The sequence below is a fragment of the Strongylocentrotus purpuratus genome, unplaced genomic scaffold (assembly GCF_000002235.5).
Source record: "Strongylocentrotus purpuratus isolate Spur 01 unplaced genomic scaffold, Spur_5.0 spur5_scaffold_14, whole genome shotgun sequence".
NCBI classification, from domain to species: Eukaryota; Metazoa; Echinodermata; class Echinoidea; order Camarodonta; family Strongylocentrotidae; genus Strongylocentrotus; species Strongylocentrotus purpuratus.
In genome coordinates, this window is record NW_022145599.1 from 19410757 (window position 1) to 19424473 (window position 13717).

Consider the following 13717-nt stretch of genomic DNA (forward strand, 5'->3'; position numbering starts at 1 on the left):
GAAAATGTGTTTGGAACCTTCTTGGAAAGCATGTTTCCTATGCAAATGTTTTAAGTGTAAGCAAAATAGTTCTGGAAACGCTTAAGTTCAGTTACGACCGTTAACCTAATATAAATAATGAGCAACACCTTTAAGTAGCTGGTATTGCGGAAAAGGTAAATACTACATTTAATTTTTTTCATTTCAGAATATCATACTGGAGTTGGACATCACTAGATGCAGAGACGTCCTACTGGGTGTGGTGGAGAGGGAGAGTGGACTACTATTAGACCTACTGAACTGCCCACCAGTAGAAGCACTGGAACCTTCCACCGAACCAGGACGGTGTGTTTGTGGGAACTGAAGGCCAATGATGAGGGACATAGAAGCTCTTTGTTGCGGCTGGACACCACAAAACTGCCTCTCACGTTCACAGGAATCTCGATTCTAACATTGCCAGTGCAGGCCTACAGTATCGAGAACCCAGAACCCCAGGGGATATAAGAACTGTAAGTTTCATGCTCTGGCAGACCAATTGGGATTGACCGGGAATGTTCAAATTAATCATGAAAAATTAAGGGCTCAAGTGGTTGGAGGCAAATCAATACACTACAGATAGCTCTCATATTAGTGAATGGATTCCCAGCCAAGACTGGGAAAATTACCTTACAGAGATGAGCAAAGACGAGGTATGGACACACGAGCTCGTACTGCCAGCAGTATCAAACTTGTATAATGTTGAAATAATAAAGATGTGGCTTATCCAATAGTGAGAAGAACTACCCGACCGACAAGCTGGATTTCTTAGCTCCTTGGTGGGCGGTTACAGATGGATAATACTTACTATGTGTTCAGCTCAGCTGAACTAGATGCCACAGGATTTTGTGTAATTTTTTTATGCAAGGGCCTTGTTGACATTACGGCGGATGAGGAGGTGTTTGGATAGGACATATGCATTAGGATGACTTATTATTCACCGCTACAGTCGAAGAAAACATACACCAATTCCTTGACGATGTTACTGAGAAGCGAAACAGAGCAAGAAAGAAGTCAAATTTGATTTTATCCCAGATAGTTAAAATACTGAGGCTACTTAAATAGTTCCCTGTTTACATATAAATTATGTTTCTTTTTTTTTTTTTTTCTTCTTTAGGATGGGAAGCAGGTAGTTGAGGACAGTGATGATGAACTTGACATTGAAGACATTGCAGTGAGCTGCAATAGTGAGCTGCAGGCCTTGTTGAACAAGGAGAGGAAGGGACTTATTATTCACTGCTGCAGTCGAAGAAAGCATACATTCCTGGACGATGTTACTGAGAAGCCAAACAGAGCAAGAAAGAAATCAAATGTGACTTCTTCTTCCTAGATTGTTGCGAGAAACGTAAGCCTGAATCCTTAATCGTCACATGGAATAGGGGAAAAGGTGTTTCTTCGAGTGCGACAGAAAGGCAGCGTTAGGCGAGGAGGGAAACCTTTGAGCAGACCTCTCGTACAGAAGTAGTTGATGTGAATCGCCAGAACTTCAAATATACAGTTAGATATGTAAATCATGATGACAAAACTGTAAGTGAATGTGTTTCAGTTAATCACATAACATCCTTGACCAGGGCAGAGGAGAAAGAGAGGCAAGAAACAGCAAAAGAGCAAATTAAACGTAAAATCATGCATGTGTCCAGATTGGTATACATACATAAAAACTCTGGGAAGAGGAAAGGAGGTGACAAGATATGATCCATTTACACCATTCTGGGATTTTTAAATTTTTTTTTTTGCTGCGGTTGCGCGGTCAACTGCAGAGTTCTCATGGGTGGGCCAATTGATTTTAAAATTTTTTTTTTTTATACATCTAATTGTCTATTTGCAATTGGTCTAAGTGCAGTATTAAAATGAATACTATAGTGCTGGGCGGTATTTCGATATTATCTAAATTAGGCGATATGAAAATAATATCGAATACGCGATTATGATCTCATGATTATTTCGATATATCGCGGAGACACGATATGACCCAAATATCGTTGATATTATGCATGAGTTCCAGAGTCCAGACACGTGTTATTCATTGAGCGGCGGGACTTGTGTGTTTGTGTGTGTACTGACTGTATTATGGCAAGTGCAGTGTGAGTGTATAGTATACACTCACACCGCACTTGCCATATAATACATTCAGTAGTCAGTATACACACACAAACACATGCATACACATATGCACGCACGTGAACGTGAAGCCGTTTTCCGGCTCCACGATATATCGTGTTATCGACGATATTTTACTGACGATAATCGGTTAACCTTCAAATCAAATATCGACCAGCACTAATGAATACCCCTTTGATTTTTTTTAAATTTATTGCAGGATCCCGTCTCTCCGAAGTATGACTCCAAAAAAGCAAGAAAAAGTGCCACCAACAACGCCTCAAAATACTTGCAGGACTTAATGACCAGAACATTTACGAGGCAGGAAATGGCAAGCCATTCCCTTACAGGGGGGGCATCGAATGCCAACGCAGGGCAGGAGGCACGTCCACAAATAAATAAACAAAAAATGGAAGAGCTGTTCAGTAAGTTTATTAATAGATTTGATTTGTACCTTGCTTCAAAATAATTATTTTTTTGTGAAATCAGGCCTCATATTATTCATCACTCAGAAGAAATTAAAGTTCCCATGCAAAGAAACTGAACATGAATAATTTTTCATGAAATTGCAAAAAGAGATTATGCCAACCCCAGTATTACTATTTCCGACCTCACGGAAAAGATTTGTAAAACACAAATCGAGAAAAATTGGAATAAATGCCACCCCCCTTCCCATTGGAAAAACCTTCCGAAACTCGCCGAACACGGCTGATATTTGTGACGTCACTCTACAGACACAGCTAGCAATAGCAGACTACATCCTATAGACAATGTACAGATTCTCTGGTGTACTTGTTTGCCAAAGTGAGAGTTTTATTGATATTTAGCAGGATATATGTCATACCAATGCGAAGAGAATGTAACATGTTCCCCCGTTATTTGAATGATCTGCTTTAAAAACATCCACAGTAAAGACAATCTATAAAATAAAAGGTGAAATTCCATGTCTCTCATGCAATTGCCCGCCACAAACAGTTCAGCCAAAATCATTTTCAGCATTAGCTATGCTTTGCTACCATTTCAGTTATGCATGCAGCCCCACCGCTATTCACGATTGTTAGGTGGGCTTTTCAAACTCAAAAATACGACGACACTTGCCTTCCAAAAACTAAAATATGCCCTTCCAGTGAATGTTTCTATGCTGGGCATTGGTATAGCAGGGTTCAGTGCCACCTTTTCCTCCAACATTATCACAATTAGCCAAATTTGAAGTACATTAAACCTGTTCCTCAGTAGCAATGAATGCACTTATGATCTTTGCTTGAGCTATGACACGTCGTCTGCTACCATTAGATTGGACTATGTCATGACGTCAATAAAAACATCACCAAATTTTCCCGAATTCCTCCAAAGTGCTCGCATTACTGCAGTCATTTTTTGAATTTTCTCTTTGCTTTTTTTGCATTCCCCGATATGTAATGAGCAAAAGTCTTACACATTTGGCATTTCCAAGCTTCTAGCATAAACATTATATATAATTTGTGCATAGTTGCAATTTTCTTTGCATGTCTACTTAAACATAATGAATAGGGTGTAAATTTTCCTACCTTTTTGAGCATACCCAAAAGACATGTAGAAAATGGGAAAATGGGAAATTGACTAAATGTCATTCTATTAAATCAAATTCATGGCATTGGGCTTACATTTGTAAAGGGGAAGTCCACCCTGAAATGAAATTAATTTTAATCGAAGCAGGATAATGACAGACACATAAATTTGAGGACAATCCGTCAAAGAATGACGATGTTACGGATGTTTATAAAGTTTTCATTTTGTGACGATATTGTGAGCTGCTCCTCTCATATGTTGTGTACAGTAAATTCATAAATGGGTTATTTCATGGTTCTTTCCACAGAGGTATACAAACATGGGTTTAATGACGTTATCAAAGGTTTCTATTGTGCTTTCAGTTCTTGTAAAATTGTTGAACATGACTAACTTTCATTTCCTTCTAAGTGTATATGTCCATGTTTTCACCCTTCTCTTGTTCTACAGAAAACGTGGCTGCACAATACCCAGACACAGACATGAAGACTTTGAAAGAAGCTGCAAGGAACAAGCTTTCAAATGAGAGGGAGCTGCTCAAGAAGCAGTCCCTTACAAAGTAAATATGCCCATCACAAGCCTGGGGAGGGAGGCTCCCCCCTTTCCCACAATATTTCCACATATCTTTGTTAGATTTGTATTGCATTTTTTTTAGAAAACAACATCAGGGCTTTCAGTTTGCAAATTAGGATGTCTCTTAAACCAACTAGGCACTTTAAAAAGTATCTCACATTTGGAGTTTTTACATGCATTTTTTTCTTTTGTCTTAAAACAATTTTTGTTTTACTTTTAATTTATCCTGAAAGTCAATTTCTAAAGGGAAAAAAAGTGAATTTTCTTGGAGAAAATGTCACACTTTTTTGGCATTTCATGAACAGAAATAAACAAGAAATTCACAAAACAATAAAATACAAAAAGAGAAAGAAAAGATTTCCAGGGAATATTGATACCATGCATGAGAAATACACCCCCCCCCCTCCCTCCAGGTTGTACGCATGGGTTCTGGTGCAGCTTTAAAAAAAAAAATTATTATTGCATACTCTTCTGAAGATAGTTTTCCTCCTTAAGTAATATACTAAAAGCACTGAATACCATCAACTTCAAGCGTTAATGACTCGTACACTTGAAAAATGAAAATCTTGCCAGTTAACTTTGCCTTAATTCTCTGAACTTGCCGGCACAAACTTGCTACTTATTTATCCCTCATTTATAGAGTGCATATTCCCCCAAAAGAAGATGAACAAATTTTAGTGTTGTTTTAATATCATATCGGCATATCGGGTACTTTTTTTATCATATCGGTATCGGCCGATATAGGTTTAAAAGTGGAACCGATACCGATATTAAAAAAAAAAAAAAATCAAGTGGGGTAACCTTTATCAATCACAGTAGTCCAGACATGTGTAATGATACAATTTAGTTTTCCCAGTAATTGAGTAGTAATTGGAAGTTAAAATTTAAGAGAAAACTGAGGCTCGGACAAATATGGCAAAACATGTATGAGAATTTGAGTGACATGGACCATCACATAACAGAATAATTCTCTAGTTCAATTAATGTCTGAGCCACCCCCCCCCCCCCCCCTCCGCACACACCCCTCTGAAAGATAGAAGGGGCAGGCTTAACCCCAAATCCGTCTTAGTTTGTTCCTACTAAAAAAAAACCCTGCCCCTGATATATTAGAATGCATAACATGGGCACGATTTTTTTTTTGCCCGATAAAGACCCGAAATTTGACCTGTGTTAAAATAAATTAGGAGGAGGGGGGGGGGGGGGGCTCAATCCGAGCCCCACCCAAAATATGATGGGCTCAATGATATCTGAACTCCACCCACAAAGAAAGAAAGAAAAAAAAATGAAGTCATGCGAGATGATTTTTTTAAAATTTGGATAAGAAATTATTTCTGAGCCCCCCCCCCCCCAATATTTTGTGGGAACTCATAACGCGGATGGAAATTTTTTCCTTGAAAGAGAATTGAAATTTGACTTTTGTTAAAATATCTTCGGAGGAGAGAGGAGCTCAATGATAGTCGATTCCCAACAAAAATATGGTAGACACAATGATATCTGAGCCCCCCCCCCCAAAAAAAACAAAAAACAATGGGGTAAGGGCTCTATAATATTTGATCCACACCAAAATTATAAGTGGCTTAGTGATAAATGTACCCCACCCAAAAATTTGGTGGTTGTTCATTGTCTGAGCCCCCCCCCCCCATCCGCACACACCCCTCTCCAAGATAGGGCCATTAGCCCCAAATCCGCCTTTGTTCTTCGTATGAGCAAATTTTCAAACTGAAGTGCACGCGAGCTGATTTTTTTTTTCTCGATAGAGACCTAGCTGAAATGTGACCTGTGTTAAAATGTATTGGGAGGGGAGAGGGCTGTATATAGGGCCAAGTTTCGTAAAAATAATGCAAATCGTAAAGATGCATAGCCTACGTTACACACTTCAAATGGGGGTGTTTCCATTTGTTGACCTCACCTTACACCCCTAACTCTAAGCATAATCTTAAACATAACCCTAACCCTACCCATGTCAGCTAGGATGACAGGGGGTGTATACATGCAGGTAACATGTGGAAACACCCATTTGAAGTGTGTGAAGCCTGTGCACTTTACAATTTTTTTTTTTTTTTTTTTTTTTTTAACGAAAAGTGGTCCTGCAGATCGAGGCTCATATAATTTTCGAAATGCAAAAAACCCAACAAATTAATGATTTAGTTTCTTATTACACCCTTTAGTTGGCATCTCACTTGTTCGACGTTGGAGTCGAGGGCAGAGGCACCTCGGCCTACGTTGTACTGTATAGAATTATATAGACTCAGACTAGCGGGAGTGGCGTAAACAAAAACAACAATAAAATAAAAGCTGGAGACTTGAGGTCGATGGATCGAACTCGATCTTGTAAAGTTCTAATTTTGAGGTTGTCCCAACAGTACAGCAATTAAATGTCTTTACCCCCACCCTCACCCTGCCCCCTCCCCCTCCCCCCATCCCGTACAACGAATCTTTAAATGCGCGTCCCGCGTCCATCACAGACTGGGAGTAAGACTATGCGTTGAACCGATTTCTAAGAAGTTAATAATCCCGCACGGGCGATGTGTCGAGCTAGTTTCTAAGAAATTCCCACGGAGCGCGGCGGACATGTCTACCTACGTGTGTACTATACTTCTATAATCCCCATGTTTGGGTGTTTTGTAAACAATAGATTTCCCATCGACAGCACGTGCCGAATCTTGAATCTTGAATTTGTTGCACCCAAAAAGCTACGTTGACAGCTGTCCGAGGAGAAGAGTCAAGACTTGATTATCTACGGTACCTTCAGAGTACTGGCGTTGCGTTGGAAAGCGAGAGGTAATTTTACAATGCTTTTTCTTTCAAGTTTTACAGTAACGTTAACTTAATTAGATAACAGTTAATGTGTTACAATTTACAAAGTGTTACAGCTACTAGTACTACCACAGTGTTTTGTTACTTAGATTCACACGTTGTGCACTGTAGTGTACTGGGCGAGACGGAGCTAAGTTACGGTGTTAAACAGTTATTGGACTAACGTTGCTGTACTAATCCACAGTAGCTATAGACTCTGGCAATTTGGAAGTCTATTTTATGTTGGATCTAGATCTAACTTTATGTCTAGTATTAGTAAAACTAGATCTAGTAGATCTAGAACTTAAAGGTACTATGTCCCTTTTGCAGCCAACCTCAAATTCTGTAGAACTTTGCAGGAATTATGAATAGGGTCTAGCCTATGTCATGTAGGCCTAGACCTATGTCCTATCTGTGAAATTTAAATGTTAGCAGTGTCCTCATATTCAAATTATGCAAGGAAACCCGTTTACTTGCTAGACTTCACTGTCAGACACTACTGAGTGACTGACTGGCTTTTTTTTCTTCTTTGGTCATAAAATACATGAAAAGAGTTGTAAAGGGTACATGAGCATTTGTCTAGATCTACATCAATAACCCACTTCTTGTGATGGCCAAGATTAAACTGATTGAATCTTTGCGCAGCATAAAACGTAGACCTCTATGACCATTCGGTACAGTTGTCTGAAAATCAAGACTATTACTTTTGGGCTCTAGGCCTATAGCCCTAAAGTCGATTTGACAACTAATAGATCTAGTCGTTATTTTCCCACTTGAAGACATTTTTAAGCCCCACTTTGTTTAGGGAAGTTCTAAATTAGTATTATCTTTCAAATGCAGTTGGAATTTAACTTTTTCATTTTTTTGGCCTGCAAATGGGACATAGTACCTTTAAGTAAGAAGGAATACAATGTCACTTTACAAATATGTTGACTGGGCTAGGCCACTCATACACGATGTCAATACAAAGTATAGGCCACTCATAACACGATGTCAATACAAAGTATAGGCCACTCATAACACGATGTCAATACAAAGTATAGGCCTAACAGTTAGGCCCTGGCCGAAGTTAAAGTGATCTTTTTAAAATTTGATGGTCATAGATCTAGTCTACTCATAGTTTAGATCTACAACTGTATGATGGAGGTACTTTTAATCCACGCACTTTGTTTTGAAAGGCTAAAAAGTCAAATAATTTAACATTTTTTATCAACGTTTTTTCCTCATTAAATACTAAATATTCTGAGGATCATTTATAGAGAAAACTTTGACAGGAATATTTGGTGAATGTTAACTCTCGTGTCGATTACGTGACCGCTTCAATTTTTCTTTGACAAAATCAAGCGGTACATTAATCCACGCACCACAGTTTTAATACAGGAAATGAATGTATATTTTCGTTTTCTGTCTCAATGAAGTGTATTCTTGATGATTTCATGAAATCATAAAAATACAAGAAACCAATGATTTTCCCTCAAAATTGTTGTGATATCGCGATAGGCTTGTTGTTTTATTGTCTATCCAAAAAAAATGAGCGCATATAACGCGTCGCATCGCGCGTATTGAGGGATGCGTGGATTAATGTACTGCATGGATTAAGGTACCTCTACCATACTAATAATACAGTTGTTTATGAAGTCTTGAAGAATGTTGTATAAACCACAAATATTTTTTCAGGCATTTTTTATGGCAACACTTTCTTGCTGCTAACTGTGTGTTAGACTTTCGAAATTTGTGATTTTTTTTCTTCACTTTTTTGACTTGTTTAAATTTCTAGATGAGAATAGAATTATACTTTTTATAGATCTAACAAAGTTAGGTCTAGACCTACATATTACATCTAGATCTAGATCTGTTTACATTGTAGAGTATTGGCATGCACCCCCCCCCCCCAAAAAAAAAAAGTATCTGAAAGGCCCACTTTTTTTAAAAGAACCTATTGTAATTAATGTGGACCATTTATCAGGGGAGGATTAACAGGATCCTGTTAATGAGGATTATAAAAAGCGCTTAAAATGCCCTGTTTTCAGGTAACTAGATCTATATGAAAAAATTTCCGCTCGCATTATTTGTTTAAATGAAACCAAAACTAGAATTTCATCAATTATAATATATAATTTTTACCACAAGCCTTCCTTTGATACATAGATCACCAAAAAACGCCCACTGAGTACCCCACATCAAACTGGCAAATATTTTGAAAAATAGGCATTTGCGATGTCGTCTGCTATCAAGGGTGCTGGCATGTTTATGATCTGTAGTGAGACCCCCTACATGCAAGTCTGTGACGTATATTTGGACTTTGATAACATTCCATATTACCTTTAAAATTAATTAGATCTAGATACAATTTTGATATAAAATACGCTATACAAATACATAAAAATAATATAATGATAGAAACATTATTTGTTTTACTCAAATTTTAGGTTTAAACATTGCGATAGAATAACAGTTATATTGTTAGGAAGCTTGTAACTCCCATTGTGTAAGATTGGCTGCATACCAGCATATGAATGACTAGACTTCTTTTTCATTCATTATGCAGATCGTACAGCTGATCTAACACAACGGGAGTACTGTGAAAAAAAAGTTCTTCAACAATTACATGTATGTGGATAAATTAAGATCTACAAAGCTTGCTAACATCCTCGTTCTGATTAAACAGTTAATGTCATGATTTTCATGCAGTTTTCGGGATGAACCGTTGCTAGAATTTTATTTTGAAAGGGATTTTACATATTAAATATATAAATGCAATGCAAGAGGTTTCTAACACTGCACATTTCTTTTAATTTAATATACTACACAAACAGTTCGTTTATGATTGTGAAAGACCAGTAAGGGTTTGTCCATAAATACATGTACGTCAAAAATTGGGGGGAATGGAATCATCATGGTGCCGCCCAGGGCATACCAAAATGGCTTTGAATGCTAGCGTAATATTTGGTTTACACCTTTACATGTATGGAAATATTTAAAGAGGTGATTCAGGGATCATATGAAATGTGAAAATGCTTCTTTTTGCACACAGTATGCCTTTGCGTTTTGGCTTTTGGCCCCTTTTTATAGGAAATACATATCCTGCTCATCAGGATTTAGAGGAGTGCATGAGCCTAAAATTCCCTGTGTTCAGGTTGCTTTAAATATAAAAAAATGACCTCGTGTTTTGCGCTCGCATGATTGATTAAGAGAAGGGAGGGGTATTATACATGTATGTTCATGGAAAATTTAAACTCAAAAAGTGCAATGATTAGCCTACTTGACTTCAGGTCACTTTATGAAAATTTCCACTCACGATTTGCACTCGCATTATTTGTTTAAGGAGATACATTCCCTGTTCATGAGGATTAAAAGGAGGCACTTAAAATGCCTTGCTTTCAGGTCACTCTGAAGAAAAAATGGTTAATGTTGGATCTGCCTCTGCAAACAGTTATTTTGTATCAAAGGTCCGTTTTATCAACTTACGCACCCCCCCCCCCTGAAAAATCCCATTTACAGGCCTGCCTTACCATACCCATATTGGCAAAAGAGTACAAGGTTATAACTAGACCGAGGTATCTGTCTTCAGATACATGTCTAGGTTATAACCTCATATAGTGGATGAGTGGTTAGATCTATAACTTTACGCCTTACCATACCCATATTAGTAAAAGAGTACAAGGTTATAACTAGACGAAGTATCTTCAGATACATGTCTAGGTTATAACCTTATACAGTGGATGAGTGGAATAGATCTATAAATCTTAAACTTTTAGTAGAAGAATACTTCAGAGTAATAAGACTAAATTAGACATACATGTTGATCTAGTTATAATACTACATCAAGTAGGCTAGATGTATATAGATCTTGACCTATACACATCATATGTATGTCCCCCCTTAATCTAAATGGCGTAACTTTTTATCAAAAAGACACTGACACTTACCTCTTGTGTTTACAGAACAATTGATGATACATTTTGGTAACAAGATCTGATGTGAATTTTTTCAATAAACTGAAGGGATTTTGTAATTTTTTTCCAATTTAGGAGGCTTGAACATTGCAATTTGTCCCCTAAAATTATGCTCACCAAACCGTGCAAAGACACAAAAAGTGTCAGGATAAGTCAGTTGCAAAGGGGTCTAACAATGGATGATAAACAACAACAGTACTTGAACTACTACACCATATAAAAGGAAATTGCCAAAATGCACCGACCCCCCACCCCCCACCAGATAACTCTTGTGACTTTAAAGAAAATCCAATCTCAGGGCATCCAATGCCAACATAAACACTGATATTTCGGTCTAGCCTAGACTAGTCTAGATCTATGCAGGTAGTGCCTTATATGTTTTTTATTAAAAATTGAGTTTTTAATTCATGTTTAAATGTAAAACTTTGATTTATTCCCTCTGATCATACATTTAAAGATAAACTCCAGTACTGGTAAAAAAAAAAAATTAATTCTCACAGAATCAAACGAAACTTACACTGAATGTTCAAGATTACAAATAAATGACATGTGCCAAACAATTTTGGAAGAAAATGTATACTGGCTGAGTAATGAGCATAGAAAGACAAGGAAACCAAGGTAGTACCATCCCCGACACCATGTGTGTTGTCCCATATATAGCTTTCTATGTGAGTGTTTGTTACTTTACCAAGACTCGGTCAAATTTATTATGATTTTGATGACTCCAGAACCTTGCAGTGCACACCAATACTTACATGCTACATGATCAACTGTTTCTGATCCTTTCACACCTCTACTTTCACAATGCAAGCGCATTACCAGTACTAAAGTTTATCTTTAAGTTTAAGGACACTCTATGGGTTACTTGTTAAAGAATTAGAAGAACTAAACAGTTTACATTTGCCCATAGATATATACCAAACACCTGGGCCTGCGTCTACCACGTGCATGTGCATTGGGTTGCTAACATAGAGTTACATGTACATACGCAGGAACTGAGTGCGCGCACATGAATAAACGCACTTAGCACCCAAGTCGAGTTGGGTGCCGCGCGTCGAGGGTAGACCCGTTAAGTTCTTCTAACTCCTTAACCAGTAACCCATAGAGTATCGGATAAAGTTCTTTGGGGTTTATTTTATGTATTCTAGCTGTTCAAGATCTAGTGCTTCATGCTGAAGAAACATGGCTGTTTTGGATCCACTGACAGAGTTGGAGAGTGCAGCTGAGCCTGATGATGCTCTTCCAAACACACAGATGACAGGTAAGTAAATTATGGGAAAGAATTCTTAAATAATGTGCTGTAAGTGAATGCAGAAACAAATGTAGCACAGCGAAAGTTTGCAAAATGGACATAGATGAGAACTAGTAGTAGTGGGTCTTTCCATAACCTGACACCCTAACCCTAAACCCTAGGGTTAGGATTAGGTTTAGGATTAGGGTGTCGGGTTATGGAAACACCCAGTAGTAGTAGGCCTACATGTACTGTGAATTTTCAAAGATCATTGTGATAATTGTGTAAATATCTTCAGCTTTCATAGCTATTGTTCAGTGTATTTTAAATTCACAGCATATTGAATTGAATTGAATTTATAATATTAACAACAATACTATTATTTATTATCATAGTGGTGTTACATAATACATGTATGCTGTAATGTTTTGGACGATTACAATTCCTAGTTTTTTCAGAGCTTGTTTTTCCCAAAATTGTAAACAGATTTGTTTTGATGTTGTGCAACATGGACAGAAATTGAGCTTTTACACAGTCTGTCATGTTGTCTACATGTACAATGTATCCCTCATTTCTAGGAATAGCTAAATCCTTTCATTGACCTTTCCATATAAAATAAAAGAAGAGTGCCAAACAATGTAAACCATTTAAGCAATATCATATTTATGAATGTACTTAGGTCTCCAGACAGAGCTTGAGAGTGAAGCTGATGAGGATCTACATTGTGAGACAGGTATGTTCTGGGAAAATTCCATACAATGTTTTGGGGAAAAGCAGAACAAACTTTAAAGAATGAAGAAAAACTCAAAAACTTAAACATGACTTAAAGTATCATTGAAGAGAAAAGACTTTATTCCTGCGTTTATATTGAAGTAAAACCCCAAATTTGAATAAAACAGTTCTATAGATTTGTCTTCATTTTGTAATTTGACAGAATTTGAGCTTTTGCTTTGCGTGTGCATGTTTATATTCTGCGTTCTGGTATTTAAGCTTCCTTTAAATGACTTTTCCGTAAACTAAAGAAGAGTGCCAAACAATGAAAACAAAAGCAATGTCCCCTATGATGAGTAGCTATTCAGCTCATACATGTAGTATACATAGTACAATAGACAAGATTAAGTGTGCTGGTCAATGCCTTAATTGGGTCATGAAAGTGAATACCATTTTCCTATTGCATCTGATTGTACATATATATATATATATATCTGCCTTACTGTTGTCAGTGTAGAATAGGTGGCCCACTAATTTTTTACAGTTTACACTATGATTAAAATTTTGTACTTACAATTTTCACTAAAATTCTTATTTGCTACACAAAAAAGATAATTAAAAAAGTATTCAATTCTATCTAATTCAGGAATGTGTATGTTTTTACAACACCAAGACAATTTGAACTACAAAAAAAAAGGTGAAATCTGACAAGATATCATACACGTACATGTATTTGCATGTCAATAATAAATATTGCAACTTTCCATTCACATTAACATTAAAGTTTCCT

General features: G+C 37.1%; 1 protein-coding gene across 1 annotated transcript in view; it reads left to right on the forward strand.

The window, feature by feature from the left end:
- Positions 1-5764: 5764 nt before the first annotated feature.
- LOC115923520 overlaps positions 5765-13717 on the forward strand; it is a 30017-nt gene continuing 22064 nt past the window's right edge. Inside the window, exons 1-3 of the mRNA XM_030984394.1 lie at positions 5765-7014; positions 12134-12246; positions 12896-12949. Of these exons, the coding sequence (XP_030840254.1) occupies positions 12168-12246; positions 12896-12949 (133 nt within the window). The 5' untranslated portion in view covers positions 5765-7014; positions 12134-12167. The remainder of the gene's footprint in view (positions 7015-12133; positions 12247-12895; positions 12950-13717) is intronic.